This window comes from Phragmites australis, chromosome 8 (assembly GCF_958298935.1).
Source record: "Phragmites australis chromosome 8, lpPhrAust1.1, whole genome shotgun sequence".
Classification (NCBI taxonomy): domain Eukaryota; kingdom Viridiplantae; phylum Streptophyta; class Magnoliopsida; order Poales; family Poaceae; genus Phragmites; species Phragmites australis.
In genome coordinates this window covers 10017084-10032661 of record NC_084928.1, presented here as the reverse complement: position 1 = coordinate 10032661, position 15578 = coordinate 10017084, and the positions used below count along the sequence as shown (strand labels likewise).

At 44.7% G+C, this 15578-nt stretch overlaps 1 protein-coding gene across 2 annotated transcripts; it reads left to right on the top strand.

Annotated features, from left to right (window-relative positions):
- The first annotated feature begins 5574 nt into the window (after positions 1-5574).
- On the top strand, positions 5575-14751 carry LOC133926583 (uncharacterized). 2 transcript variants are annotated; one of them, XM_062372590.1, is made up of 17 exons: positions 5575-6016; positions 6384-6587; positions 6687-6745; positions 6871-7008; positions 7435-7509; positions 7586-7669; positions 7795-7856; positions 8005-8074; positions 8832-8907; positions 8996-9126; positions 9822-9881; positions 13540-13614; positions 13691-13795; positions 13882-13977; positions 14061-14141; positions 14227-14328; positions 14404-14751. In XM_062372590.1, the coding sequence occupies exons 1-17, from the start codon at positions 5653-5655 to the stop codon at positions 14470-14472; spliced, it is 1851 nt and encodes a 616-aa protein (XP_062228574.1). In that variant the 5' UTR covers positions 5575-5652; the 3' UTR covers positions 14473-14751. The 2 variants fall into 2 exon arrangements, with proteins under 2 accessions (XP_062228574.1, XP_062228575.1); XM_062372591.1 differs by having other exon boundaries at positions 5877-6016; positions 6377-6587.
- Positions 14752-15578: the final 827 nt, after the last annotated feature.

Sequence of the window (15578 nt, the reverse complement as noted above, 5' to 3'; positions counted from 1 at the left end):
TCTCAGTGGAGTTTTATTCGAAGTCTTTTAACCCCAATTATTCTAAATGACTATGATGATGAAACTGTGTGGGCTTTGGAGAGGAATGGCAATTTTTCGGTTAAATCTATGTATAATTGGTTAGTGAGAGGTTCTCCTGATATATCTTTCAAACATATTTGGGGTGCTAAACTTCCTCTGAAGATCAGAGTTTTTATGTGGCTATTAGAACAGAATGCCCTCCTTACTAAAGATAACATGTTAAGTAGGAATTGGTGTGGTGATGGAACTTGTTATTTTTTCACCCAACAGGAGTCCTGTGTGCATTTGTTCTTCTTATGTCCAGTAGCTAAGGCTTGCTGGGGTTTTATTGCCCTATTTCTGGGTGCTGATTCCATCCCTAACTCTGTCAATCAGTTCTATAACTGGATTAACACCTTTTTACCTCAAAACAAAGAGTTTCATGTGGTTGGCTTGGCCGCAGTTTGCTGGGCCATCTGGAAAGCGAGAAATCGTGCTTGTTTTGAGAAACGTGTGATAAAGGACCCTAGTGAAATTATTTTTCATGTGTGTGCCTTTCTGAACATCTGGGCAGATCTCCTGAAGGGGCTTGGCAAAGATGATCTTATGCAGGGTGCTCAAGGGCTACTTCTTACGGTTTTGAATGCACTTGCTGGGCATCAGCTTCCTGCACCTAGAACCCTTCCTAGCAACCAACTGATTATCTCGGAAGAGCAGTCTGATGAAGATGAACCAGCTACTGGAGATGATGCTGAGGAGACCCAGTGATTTCTGTAAGTTTTTCTCCTGTGTGCGGATCTATTTTGGTCAACGAGTCTGTAACCCATTTTGCTTTTGGATATATCTTTAGTCCTATCAGTGGTGCTTTGTGAAAACTGATAGCTTCTTTGTTCGTACTGATCGTCTCTGTTAGCATTCTAGCTTGCTCGTTTTATCCGTCTGTCTGGCTGTAAGATACTCTATTGTTGGTTCCGTTACATAGTAATAGAGAGGGATTTATTCCCGTTCTCAAAAAAAAAAAAAAAACGAAACCACACAGATTGAAGCACCCAGCCTACGACCATTCCCTGCCACTCTCACCCCTCCACCTCGGGATTTCTAATTTACGCGCGCGAGCTATATAAGTAGTAACTCTCACCTTTTCGTTTTTAGAAAAAAAAATTCTTCTGTAACTTTTTTTGAAATTTTTTTTGGACAAGTTAACGAGAAATTTTTTTTTAAAAAGTTTTAAGTAAAAGTTAACGAGAAAATTTGAAAAAAAAATCCAAAAATGAAAAGGGACATCTCAGGAACTCGCGCGCGTGTGAATAAGAATTTTCAGCTCCCCTCACCCCTCATCCAAGAACCTTTCTCCCTCCTCGGCACATGCGGAGAAGAGAAAGCTGAAACACCCACTGATCACACTTAGTACGTAGTACCTCTACATCACACAAAGAATCCGCTAAAAATCTCACAACAGAAGGATACACGCACAGGGGTGGACCCATGTTGAAAGTAGAGGTGCACATGACACCAATTAATTTTATATTTTTAGTAACACATCATATATATTATGCTCATAGGACATTTGTCGGAGGATTAACTCCTGTTGCAAGGATCCTGAGGGACCTCTTTTTAGAGATTCGGCCGGGGGGATGATTCTGAATATGTTTGCTGGAGAAATAAATGGATGTAAATGCGATGGCATGTGGGGTGGAATGATCTAATACAGAAAAAGAGTAAATGCGCTGGGGGATTTTTAGATAGGATCGGGCCGCACTGCGCATAACATCCTACTCCTGTGTGAATGCTATAAATTGTTGGGGAACGGGTAGGCTACGCTAGCACAAAATAAATTTTCTCTACCGTATTCAACCAGGAAGCCATGCGAGTAGGGGATCATGAATCGTTACCACTTGACGAGCAGTGCAGCGGAAGAAGAGTTGGAGCAGACCAATCCAACGTCGTGCGCGTCAAGTAGTCGATCGTCAACCTCGTCCCGAGCACGTCCCGAGCACCTTCCGAGTACTCGCGAGTTCGTCCTGAGAACCCCGAGCACGACCCGAGCACCCCCGAGCACGTCCCGAGTACCCCGAGCACGTCCCGAGCACCCCCGAGCACGTCCCGAGCACCCCCGAGCACGTCCCGAGCACCCCGAGCACGTCCCGAGCACCCCCGAGCACGTCCCGAGTACCCCGAGCACGTCCCGAGCACCCCCGAGCACGTCCCGAGTACCCCGAGCACGTCCCGAGCACCCCGAGCACGTCCCGAGCACCCCCGAGCACGTCCCGAGTACCCCGAGCACGTCCCGAGCACCCCCGAGCACGTCCCGAGCACCCCCGAGCACGTCCCGAGTACCCCGAGCAAATCAGCACCGCAATAGCAGCAGCGCCTCTACGGTATCCACACGTACAAGGATGGAATCGCCGTACGCTGGTGTGCTAGCACCGCGCGCGCGGCTAGGGTTTCGAAGGGAGTTCGGGAATAGGAGGCGGCCAGGGTTTTGGTGGCAAGGTATGTTTTCCTCGGAACGACCCGATGTGCCTTGGCCCCTGCCTCTTCTTATATAGAGCACACTAATGGGCCTTTAATCAACATTAAAGCCCATCATGACTCTAAACCCTAATGGACCTTTAATCAACATTAAAGCCCATTAGCAGATCCAATCCGCAAACTCGATCGCCTCTAGGGCATATCACCAACATAAATGCCCCGAGAATGTCTCTCAGGAATGTGCTGGTTACAAGAATGTCTGTTTATCCTAGAGTCTCGAGCTCCTGGTTCTTGGGCTTCTATGCCTGTACGAAGGTGTTCTTCGACCTCTGAGCAAGAACCTGAGAGTTCGAGCGTTCTCTGTTCGCTTGGATTCGTGTTGGATTGCCTCTACCTTGGGTCTGTTTAGCCTCTGTTGGTTCTGTGTGCGCTTGTCTGAGCTTGTCTTTGTCCGCGCCCGCTTTAAATACCCGCCGGCGGTAGCGTGCCCCGAAAGAGAGGACACGAGTTTCAAGGTGCCATAAATGGAAAGGGCGTCATCATGGCCTCTGCGCGAAGTGACGGGGGTTGAAAACGTGCCCCGCGCCCTGTCTTCAGTTGTCATGATGGCGCTGGCAACGGGCGCAGCGGAGAGGGCCCACCGGGCAGCCGCAGAGCGGCCCGGCGTGCCCGCCTGGTCTTGTTCGCCTGTCACAGCAGCGCGGTAGACGGAACACCTCGGGCCTCGCGATGCTATCCCGAGGCGCGCCGGATGGCACGGGATGGGAACCGTGCATTAAATGTCCCCACACCCTTCTACCAGAGGATGGCAGGGACTGACACCGAGCGTGGCGGGAGCAGTTGGATGTGACAGGCCACGCGCGCCTTTAAATGCGGCATCGGGCCTTTCACTGGCAGACACCTCATCACTGGACCCCTGTGAGGGCCACTGACAGGGGGCTTCCTGGGTCGTCAGGGAACCGAGTGCTCGGGGGTCACTGTTTACCTCCCCGAGCACTCTCTCCCGAGAACGCCCTCTCTTGGTCCTCGGGGAACTGAGTGCTTGGGGGCCACTGCTCGCAGCCCCGGGCACTCCCCTCCTGGTACACGGTTCTCCTGGTCATCGGGGGACTTGGGTGCTCGGGGGTCACTGTTCACCTCCCCGAGCACTTTCTTCCCGGTCACTTAGTCTTTGCAGATCATCGGGGAACCCGGGTACTCGGGGACCACTGACTGTGGCCCCCGAGCGCCCTCTCCCGGGACTTAGTCTTTTTTACCTCGCGGAGATGACCCCCGCGGGAGGGCGCCACGTGGCGGATTGCTGGCCTGGCCTCGAGATTCGGGGACCCCTGGTTCCTGATTCACCGACAACATCCCTAACCTAACAAATAGGATATCCAGATCTAACTTAATAAGTAGGATACCCGAATATTTTGGATTGCGCTCGCCACGTCGCCAACCTTGCCCGACATCGAGCTCCCTCTCGCTAACTCTACCGTGTCTTGCCTCGTCGCCATGTTCGCCGCCAAGGGCTTCACCGTCCAGGAGCTCGTCGCGCTCTCCAGTGCGTACACGCTTGGCTTCGCGCACTGCAAGGAGTTCGCCGACCGCATCTTCCGCGGTGGGAAGAAGGGCGGTGTGGCGCCGCCGCATGACCCGACCATGAAGGACGCATGCCAAGGGACTGTAGGACGCATGCAAGAACTACCTGCGGGACCCGACCATCGCAGCGTTCAACGATGTCATGACGCCTGGCAAGTTCGACAACATGTACTTTGTCAACATGAACTGATGTGAATATAGTAGGGTTCTTATCACAATTTTGTTAGAATTTGCTTTGATTTGTATAACTGAGGGGTAATGTTTTTTTCGTCATAGATCTGTAATGGCTTAGTTATCGGTAATTAGGTGGTGGTAGCATGTTCCTTTACAGAAACCATATGTGAAGACTAATTTGCCACTAGAATATGTACATTTTACTCAACACATCAAAATACGTTTTCAGCTTGAACAAATTAAAAACTTTTAACTCACCAATTCAATCACTCACCTACAACTCAAAGGAAATCTACCTTTTAAAATTAAACAAATTTAAACTTTCATCTCAACAAATTGAACACTCAACCCACAAATTTGACTTTCAATAAAAAAAATCTTGAGCTTTCAATATTAAAATGTATCTTTCAGCTCCATCTCCTCCAACTACAACCATGATAGTTTCAGTATTATGGTTCTTGGTTTATTAAACAATTTACCACTTTTAGTTATCTACCTTAGTTGATTTATTGAACAATTTACCATTTTTAGTCATCTACCTCAGTTGTTAGATCAAGATCTAACTATCTTTATCTCCATCCTCACTTCACATATAGGTCCCCACCTATCTCTTCCTCCAGCCATTGCACCCAATCCTTCAAATGTGTTTCCTTGTCAACCATGCTTTTGTCACCAGTGAAGCCTGATGGTGAACCCCTCTAGCCGTTTGACAATGTTGTGGCCTCATAGTGTTAGTGTTGTTAGCCTCCTCCTTCGCCTCACCTTCAATTTCTCTTGATGGTCATACTTTTTCATCATCTTTACACCACCATCATCAGACCTACTACCGCTTTCCGTCACCCCTCTTTTGCATCTCCTATGCTATGTTTACATCTCCTATGCTACATTATCCGTCGATACCTGTATGCTACATTATCCGTCGATACCTGTCCCCTTCCAGTTGCTAGTATCTTCATTGTTGCCCCTACATCCTTTTGAGGTTGAAGCTCCTAAAACATGAATTTTAACCTCACCACTGTAATGAAGAAGACACACTTAATCAATACACAAGTAAATAAGCACGTGCGAAGCAAATGAATACATGAGTGAGGATTTGCTTGTTTTAGCTTACAAATAGCAGATTGTGATCATAATTTGTAAACTGAAACAAATATACTGAATTGTAAAAACTGAATTGTATAATCTAATCTCTAGATGGTAACAATCTAAGTAATTCATCTTCTACCAACTTTTACCGATTATATAATTCAACTTTTATAATATAACTTCACAATTTATAATCCGCAGACTATTTTTTACCGTCCATAGTTAAAAAAAACCCGGACGGACATGATCACCTTGGCCCCTCAAAAGCCCTCCCCTTCCAAACCCCGCCTCCCTCCCTCATCCCATCTCCTCCTCCAGCTCCCACAGCCGCCGCGTCCAATGGAGTCTTCCCTCCTCCTCTCCTCCACCCGCCCCATCAGGCCGTTCCTCCCGCTCCCCTTACCCTTCCCCTCCGCCCATCGCCGCCACGCCTCCCCCCGCGCGAGGCCTCCTGCGCCGCAGCCGCCGCCTCGCCTCGTTCACCGGCGGGGCGCGTCGTCGTTCGTCGCGCCGCGCGCCGCGCACGAGGCGCTCGACGGGGTTCACAGCCAGGACAGGCCCCACGGAGTCGGCCGCGGGGGCGCGCGCCGGAGGGCATACCGCGAGGCCCAGGGCGAGGCTACCGCGCCCCCCGTCGCGGCGGTCGTGAGGGCCGTCGCGCCCTACGTCGTCCCGGCTGGCGCAGTGCTCGCGCTGAGCTTTGGTACGACATTACCGTTTCCTCCTTATGTACACCGTTGCTTACTGTTGCAACCTTTCATAATTCCCTATGCGTAGAAGCCCTGTTCTAATATGAATTGCGTGGCATCAAACGGACAAGTGAGAATTATTGGCTAGTCAAACGAATAATATAGATCAATTCTATACTTAATTGATTCCTGTACCTCAAAAACAAATTTAAAACTGTGAGCGTGTGTCATGTTGTTACTACGTATATTTGTGCATAAATCAGCGTACATGCCATATTTTTAGGTTATTTCCATTATACGATCATGTGATGTGGCACACATGAAGCTTTGAGGCTTGAGCGGTGTGTGGAATGGCTACTAATTCTCTGTTTCAGAGGACAGTCTTATGGAAGCTGGTTCAGAGTTTGCTTCCACAGAAGACAAAGGACCGAAATTCTGGAGAATCTGCGCCTTCTGGGATCATGTGGTCCTTTGCTGCTGGTTCCAATTTGGCAACATCTACCTTCAACTCTGAAAAAGAGTCGAGGAAAAATCTTAACAAGTTCTACAAAGAACTTCGGACTTTGAAAACTGTTAACATGGCAGGTAACTCAAGGAACTATAGTTAGAATACTTTGCCAGGAAATGCTGGCCAAAAGCTCCAACATTGTATGGAGTAATAAGTACATCTCACTTGCTTGACAGGTCGTCAGTTTGGGGATGAGGGTCTGTTTTTTCTAGCAGAAAGCTTAGCCTACAACAAGGTCAGAGATCTCAAACAATGTTTGAGTCCAATCTATATGCATATTTGCATACCTATTATTTTCACACTATAACAGCCTAATCTCATTTGAATACTTTGAAAAATGAGTTGTGTGTGTATTCTCAGAGTGCACAAGAGGTGGACTTTTCTGGCAATGGGATAACATCTGTGGGAATAGAAGCCTTTGATGGAATTCTTCAGATAAATACAGCTTTAAAAACTCTCAATTTATCTGGAAATGCTATTGGAGATGAAGGAGCTAAGGTCTTCTCAATCTTATCATCCCTACATTCCATCGTTTTGTGGTTTGCATGATTTACTTTGCAAATCATATGATCTTATCTGATTTCCAACTCCGAGCATATACTGATGTATGGTTAGATAACTTTGTTATTAATTTACTTTAACATGTTTTCCAAGGTTGACCACTATTTCGTTATAGCACCAGTGGACCACTATCTGAGTTGCATTATGATTACTTTCCTTAATTCTAACTGGAGTCTTTTACCTCATTAGTCATTCAGTTCTTTCAGTATTAATCCGACATTATGGTTTCATTGGGTGAAAGTAGCCAAGTATAATAAACCAACGATGGTCCATGAAAATTGAAGTTGCAAATGTCCCTTAAGGCTGAGTTGAATAAATTTTCTTATGCACCCGACTGAATGTAACACTGATGGATGCTTACAGTGTCTTTCAGATATATTGGGAGAAAATGTTGGTATTCAGAAGCTCCTACTGAACAGTACCAATATTGGAGATGAGGTGCCGTGTTCCCTGCTCGCTTGCTCTCGTTCCCTCCGTCCCTGTGTTGCAATGTAATATTTATTTCTCTTTTCAGGGCGCCAAAGCAATTTCAAGTATGCTGAAAAAGAATAAAACTATACGTATTCTACAGCTCAGCAACAATACAATTGAATATAGCGTATGTATAAGCATCCACAGAGGCAAAGACATGCATTTGAATCACAAAAGGGAAAAAAGGAATTACCATATGATTACATTGTTGAAAGATTATGAGAGCCTTTTTCTTTTGCTGCCTTGAAACAGGGATTTGCAAGTATTGCAGAAGCCCTTCTAGAGAATAATGCCATACGGTGCTTGTATCTCAAGTAAGTCACTCACAACCCAGAGGCCTTAAATGTGATCTATACTGATTACTGAATGTGCATATGAAGTTGTGAACGCAGTCTGTGATGAGTAGTTAATTTTGTGTGGCTACTGACTAACAAATGGTGCACTCTGTTCAATGTATTGTAGTGGCAACTATGGCGGTCCTCTTGGTGCATGCAACCTAGCACGTGGAATTGTAGGGAACAAGTCTTTGAGGGTACTACTGTAGACATTTGATTATATACTTTCAGTCTTCCACACAGTTCAATTGTTGGGATGTTTTGTAAATACTTGCAAGCGTACCAGATTCCATTCCATCTTTGCTTATATTTAAGCTATAAAGAAGTATTTCTTTTAGCTTACTAAAAGGGTAATTGTATTTTTGGATATTTCATATGGGACCAATTTGCTCTCCTACTACTTTATGTTATTGTTTGCTATATCCATTATCTTATTTTTCACTTATCAGCTTTGAATGTTTGGATAGATGTCTGTGTAAAGTTAAAGGATGAATGGCATGATATGGTTAGATTTCAAAATATATATGCGTAAAGCAAGCAGTAACCCATATAATAGCGAAAATTGACTAAATAATCAGCGAATTTGCATACTAGGAGCTGCTTTGTAAAGATCAAATTAGTAAGAGTTTTGCGCAGATTAAGGAAAACCTATTGTAGTTTTGAAGTCATGCTGTGACATATTGGTAAGCTGATATCTGTAGAACTCGTTTCATACCAATATACCATGTGTGACCAAAGCGAACAGCTTATTAATAACGTTTAGGACCTTAAGTTTGATTGTGATCTGTTGATAGGAAATTGTTCCATAAGTTCTTATTCCTATCCTTCTTTTTTCTCATTTATCTTGTTGACTGTCTGGTGATTTTTGTCCCTCTATGTTATTCCTTAATTCATCTATGCATTGTTATGGTATTATAGGCATCAAATGGTTGATTGACCTTAAACCTTTGCTAGGAAATTCACTTGCATGGTAATGAGATTGGGAATGAGGGGATACGTGAGTTGATGTCAGCATTATCTGCTCATAAAGGTAATTTTTTTGTGGCTAAAACTATCAACAAGCTTATACTCAGTGGAATGTTTATTCATAATTTTGTGCATGCTTGGCTCAATTGCAGGCAAGATCACAGTTGTGGATATTGGCAACAACAACATTAGCCCGGAAGGTTTACGTCCTGTTGCTGAGTTCATCAAAAGGACAAAGTCTTTACTGTGGTTCAGTCTCTACATGAATGACATTAGCGATGAGGTAATACTGTTGCTTTTATTATCTCCCCTTAGCGTGATATGCCAATGACTGAAAATATTATGATGTCTACATATGGACGTACAATCAAGCTAGAGGTGGCTAATCACATAAGTACTGACCATAGCTTTTTGAACATTTAACGACGTATAGGTTATACCTAAATATATTTGTTATTATAGAACTTCGGATTAAAAGTTTTATTGTTTATGTTGTATAGAACTTCGGCACATATATAAGTTCTATTATAGAGCTTTGGCTGTTATTTTAGTCTTTCCATAATTTCTCCAGCTATTCCTGTTTCTCAGAAACTTAACATATATAATTCGATACCTCTCACTCTGTAGTTAATAGTGATGTCATAACTTCACTAGGTAACTTCATAGTATATCCAGAAACATGGGACTAGGACAACTTGTTTTCTTGATGCAATTAGGATCCTTTTCAGAAAGTTAAATGTATGTGTTGTTGGGTGGTAAGCATGGAATTGTGCCTTGAAGCTATTCTCAGTTTTCGGTTACTCCAGGATGTTTGTAAAAAGTTGTGCATTCACATGGCCAATGCTTACAACAGCTTGTCTGTATATAATAAGTATATTCATGACTCCTCACATGTATTCAATGTATAATCATGTTCATTCAATTTTATGCATTTGATTTCTATTTCATTCTGACATAGATTAACATGATTTTCACCAGGGAGCTGAAAAGGTTGCTGATGCTCTGAAACATAATCAAACAATTTCTACTATAGACTTGGTGAGCATTGTTTTACATATACATCTCTATTTACCTTGTATTACCACATATGGGAACTATTGAGGAGTTGCTTTTTATTCGATGCGTAAACTATGTTTTTCTCTACTTGATCTGTAAACCATTGATTCCCCATAGTTTTTGGTCATTAGCACAACTTGTTTTTTATGTCTTATATCACTTAAACTGTCCCCTGTTTCAAAGCAGGAATTCTTTGGGGGAATTAAATCTCCTAGGAAATTCCCCTGATATCCCTGTGTTTCAATGGGGACCTAAGCCACGTTTGAGAGGATCTGTATGCATGCTGAATCCCTGAAACTCCGCCTATGTTGTCTCGACATAGCCGGTCCCAAGCCCGGGTAAAGGAGGAGGGTTGTGATAGGCTTGACGAGCCAACACAAAACTCAGCCACTCTTATGGAGATGAAACCCGAAAGAAAATCGTTGGGGCGTAACCCTCTTAGCGACGCGCCACATTGGAACCCGGATGTGGTGTTAAATGAGCAAGGGCCGGGCCGTCACCCCTTTGGTGGCGCGCCGTATCTTGATCTGGATACGGTGATAAGTGGGCAAGGATCGGGTCGTCGCATCCTTAGTGGCGCGCTACATCGGCGCCCGGGTGTAGTAAAAAATGAGCAAGGGTCTTCGCATTTGACTCGACGAGTGCGAAGGGTTCGCATTTGACTCGACGAGTGCGAAGGGTAAGGAAGCTAACCGAGCCAAGTAGGATCCGCTTAGGTAGCTGGAACGTAGGGTCCCTGACGGGTAAGCTACGGGAGTTAGTTGATACAGCGGTGAGGAGACGGGTTAATATCCTATGCGTCCAAGAAACCAAATGGAAAGGACAGAAGGCGAAGGAGGTGGAGGATACCGGCTTCAAGCTGTGGTACACGGGGACAACTACAAATAAAAATGGAGTAGGCATCTTGGTCGACAAGAGCCTCAAGTATGGAGTGGTAGACGTCAAGAGGCAAGGGGATTGGATTATCCTGGTCAAGCTGGTCGTTGGGGACTTAGTTCTCAATGTTATCAGCGCGTATGCCCCTCAAGTAGGCCACAATGAGAGCACCAAGAGGGAGTTCTGGGAAGGCCTGGAGGACATGGTTAGGAGTGTACCTATTGGCGAGAAGCTCTTCATAGGAGGAGACCTCAATGGCCACGTGGGTACATCTAACACAGGTTTCGAGGGGGTGCATGGGGGCTTTGGTTATGGAAGCAGGAATCAAGAAGGAGAGGATGTCTTAAGCTTTGCTCTAGCCTACGACATGATCGTAGCTAATACCCTCTTTAAAAAGAGGGAATCCCATCTAGTGACCTTTAGTAGTGGCCAACACTCTAGCCAGATCGATTTTGTCCTCTCGAGAAGAGAAGACAGGCGTGCTTGCCTAGATTGTAAGGTGATATCTGGAGAGAGTGTTGTCCCTCAACATAAGCTTTTGGTGGCTGACTTCCGCTTCCGGATACGTGTCCAGCGGGATAAGCGCGCTAAGGTCGCTAGAACGAAGTGGTGGAAGCTCAGGGGGGAAGCGGCTCAAGCTTTCAAGGAGAGGGTAATTAAGGAGGGCTTTTGGGAGGAAGGAGGTGATGCAAACAATGTGTGGATAAAGATGGCGACTTGCATTCGGAAGGTGGCTTCCGAGGAGTTTGGGGTGACGAGGGGAAGTAGAAGCGAAGCGAAAGATACCTGGTGGTGGAACGAGGATGTCCAGAAGGCTATCAAGGAGAAGAAAGAATGTTTCAAACGCCTACACTTGGACAGGAGTGTTGACAACGTAGAGAAGTACAAGGTGGCGAAGAAGACCGCAAAGCGAGCAATGAGTGAAGCAAGAGGTCGGGCGTATGAGGACCTCTACCAGCGGTTAAACACGAAGGAAGGGGAAAGGGACATCTATAAGATGGCCAAGATCCGTGAGAGGAAGACGAGGGATGTCAACCAAGTCAAATGCATCAAGGATGGGACAGATCGACTTCTGGTGAAGGAAGATGAGATTAAGAATAGATGGCGAGAGTACTTCGACCAGCTGTTCAATGGAGGAGGTGAGAGCTCTTCCATTGAGCTGGACGACTCCTTTGATGATGCCAACAGGCGTTTTGTACGAAGGATTCAGGAGTTTGAGGTCAAGGAGGCTTTAAAAAGGATGAAAGGAGGCAAGGCAATGGGCCCTGATGGTATCCCTATTGAGGTGTGGAGATGCCTTGGAGACATAGCAATTGTATGGCTAACTAAGCTTTTCAACCTCATTTTTTGGGCAAACAAGATGCCCGAAGAATGGAGGCGGAGTATATTAGTACCAATCTTCAAGAATAAGGGGGATATTCAAAGTTGTACTAATTACCGTGGGATTAAGCTGATGAGCCATACGATGAAGCTATGGGAGAGAGTCATTGAACACCGCTTACGAAGAATGACAAGCGTGACTAAAAATCAGTTTGGTTTCATGCCTGGGAGGTCGACCATGGAAGCTATCTTCTTGGTACGACAACTTATGGAGAGATACAGGGAGCAAAAGAAGGACTTGCATATGGTGTTCATTGACTTAGAGAAGGCCTACGATAAGATACCGCGGAATGTTATGTGGTGGGCCTTGGAGAAGCACAAAGTCCCAACAAAGTATATTACCCTTATCAAGGATATGTACGATAATGTTGTGACAAGTGTTCGGACAAGCGATGGTGACACCAATGATTTTCCAATTAGAATAGGACTGCACCAAGGGTCAGCTTTGAGCCCTTATCTTTTTGCTTTGGTGATGGATGAGGTCACAAGGGATATACAAGGTGATATCCCATGGTGTATGCTCTTTGCAGATGATGTGGTGCTAGTCGACGATAGTCGGACGGAGGTAAATGGAAAGTTGGAGCTGTGGAGACAGACCTTGGAGTCGAAGGGTTTTAGGCTTAGTAGAACTAAAACTGAGTACATGAGGTGCAATTTTAGTACTACTAGGCACGAGGAGGATGATGTTTGCCTTGACGGGCAGGTGATACCTCAGAAGGATACCTTTCGATATTTGGGGTCGATGTTGCAGAAGGATGGTGAAATCGATGAAGATGTGAGCCATCGAATCAAAGCCGGATGGATGAAGTGGCGCCAAGCTTCCGGCGTCCTCTGTGACAAGAGAGTACCACAGAAGCTAAAAGGCAGGTTCTATAGGACGGCAATTAGACCTGCGATGTTGTATGGCGCAAAATGTTGGCCAACTAAAAGGCGACATGTCCAACGGTTGAGTGTAGCGGAGATGCGCATGCTGAGATGGATGTGTGGCCACACAAGAAAGGATCGGGTTCGGAATGATGACATACGTGATAGAGTTGGTGTAGCACCAATTGAAGAGAAGCTTGTCCAACATCGTTTGAGATGGTTTGGGCATATACAACGCAGGCCCTCAGAAGCGTCTGTACATAGCGGAAGAATAAAGCGTGCGGATAATGTCAAGAGAGGTCGAGGTAGACCAAACTTGACATGGGAGGAGTCTGTAAAGAGGGATCTGAAAGACTGGAATATCACCAAAGAACTAGCCATGGACAGGGGTGCGTGGAAGTTAGCTATCCACGTGCCAGAGCCATGACTAGACTTGCAAGATCTTATGGGTTTCATCTCTAGCCTACCCCAACTTGTTTGGGACTGAAAGGCTTTGTTGTTGTTGTTGTTGTTGTTGTAGGGTGGTAATAACATTCACAGCAAAGGGGTTAGTGCAATAGCTGAAACTTTGAAGGATAATGCAGTGCTGAAAACAGTAAGTCATCTTACCATTCAGACTATTTATAATCTACCAAATAGTTTCTAAAACTGATTCAAAATGTGCTCCGTAGTTGGATTTGAGCTATAATCCAATTGGTTCAGATGGGGTAAAGGCTTTATGCGATGTCCTCAAGTTCCATGGGAAGATCCAAACCCTTAAGCTTGGCTGGTGCCAGGTGATCCTCAGAACTTAGTACAATTGTACGAGCAGTTTTACCTTTTAGATGTTCCTGCCTCTTCAGCCAAGTTGCATATCATGCAGATAGGTGTGCCAGGTGCAGAATTTATTGCTGACTGTCTGAAGTACAACACAACATTGTCAACATTAGATTTGCGGGCAAATGGACTTGGAGATGATGTATGCGCAATCTTAGTTTCTTGTTCATTATAGTTTGCACTTTGGTACATGATCCATGCTCTGATACTCTCCTATTCCTCAAGGGTGCTATATGCTTGGCACGAAGTTTCAAGATAATCAATGAATCTTTGACGTCACTTGACCTGGGTTTTAATGAGATTAGAGTAAGTGAACATAGTGTTTTTTCATTCGATTAGTTAGTGGCATTTTGGATGTCACTATGCTCAACATCCTTTATACTTTGCACAGGATGACGGAGCATTTGCATTGGCACAAGCACTTAAGGCTAATGAAGATCTTGCAGTCACGTCGTTAAATCTCGCAAATAACTTCTTCACTAAATTTGGACAGGTTAGTTTCATCTATCAATCATTATGTATGATGGCATATTTAATTAATGTTCATGGCTTATTTGAGTTGATACAGGTTGCTCTGACTGAGGCGCGGGATCATGTATACGAGATGAGCGAAAAGGAGATAGACATTTATTTTTAGATCTCACTGGTTTCTCTGAGCACAATACCAGCCACGTGGTTCTGCATTGAAGGCATGCTTTCTGCACATGTTCAAGGAATGTGGGCATTGTTCGTCAAGTAGGTTAAAACAATAAAATGAGGGAAGAGCATGCTTTATGTTTGTATAGAAAGTTTTGGTAAAGTAGTTAGCTATGTAGGTTAGCCATTCAACTGCTTATATGCAATTTTGCTGGAGACATTAATCTTGACTTGACCATTCATATTGGTTGGAATGGATAATGATGAACATCACATATTACATTGTTTTGTCTTTTCCTTGTCTTCTTGTGAAGTGTTTTCGTGTCATTTTTCGCATACATGATTGTGATGGCATGTTCATTTCGGAATTATGCTGAGGATTTCGTTATGTGGTTGGCCGTGCTCTTTAAATTTTAAACCTGTTGCTCATGCCATCCATGTGTATGGGATGATGTTGATACCTCAGACCTGTAGGCTTAGGCACAGACCGTCCACAACAACAGCTAGGGTAACTTGAATGTCACGCAAAGATTCACGCGTTACATTCCAAGTTTGCAAGATCACCCGTGTAGAATGCTGTTGACCGAGTTCATGTTCAGCTGGCACATTGTGATGGGAATCGAATAACCGCTTGACGGGCATTCTTGGATGACAGGATGAGCGAAAATGATGCCATGTCATTTTTGCCTCGGGCGGTCGTATGGGTCGGTTCTTGAACTGGAAACTGACCCTATGCGCGGCAATCACCTTGTGGCCATTTCGATTATTCTCCTGCCCTCTCGATCGTCAACACGATGATAGCCTGCCTGTCGTTGGAACCAAAATCAACGCAGTGAGATCACTTTGCGTTTCCCATATGGAATTGGTTCGATTCCTCAGCTAACATACGTGGGTGTATGTAACATACTCTCTCTAATTATAAATGTAAGTCGTTTTAGACTTGTGCACAAGGATTAAGAAAATAGATTAAATGACCTTGTTGCTCTTCATTTATTCTGTATTGGAAAAGATAACTCATTCATTTGTGAGAATGATAACATTTATTAAACAAATGTAAGACGGGGAAAAATAAATAAATGTATAGAAGTTTGAGAATAAATTATATTT

What these genes read in the sequence shown, in the direction of transcription:
- LOC133926583 (XM_062372590.1), top strand. Translation starts at nt 5,653, where the DNA reads ATGGAGTCTTCCCTCCTCCTCTCCTCCACCCGCCCCATCAGGCCGTTC. An exon ending in CAATTTCTACTATAGACTTG is followed by an intron (nt 9,882 to 13,539) that starts GTGAGCATTGTT and finishes TTGTTGTTGTAG; the next exon opens with GGTGGTAATAACATTCACAG. An exon ending in TCTTCACTAAATTTGGACAG is followed by an intron (nt 14,329 to 14,403) that starts GTTAGTTTCATC and finishes GAGTTGATACAG; the next exon opens with GTTGCTCTGACTGAGGCGCG.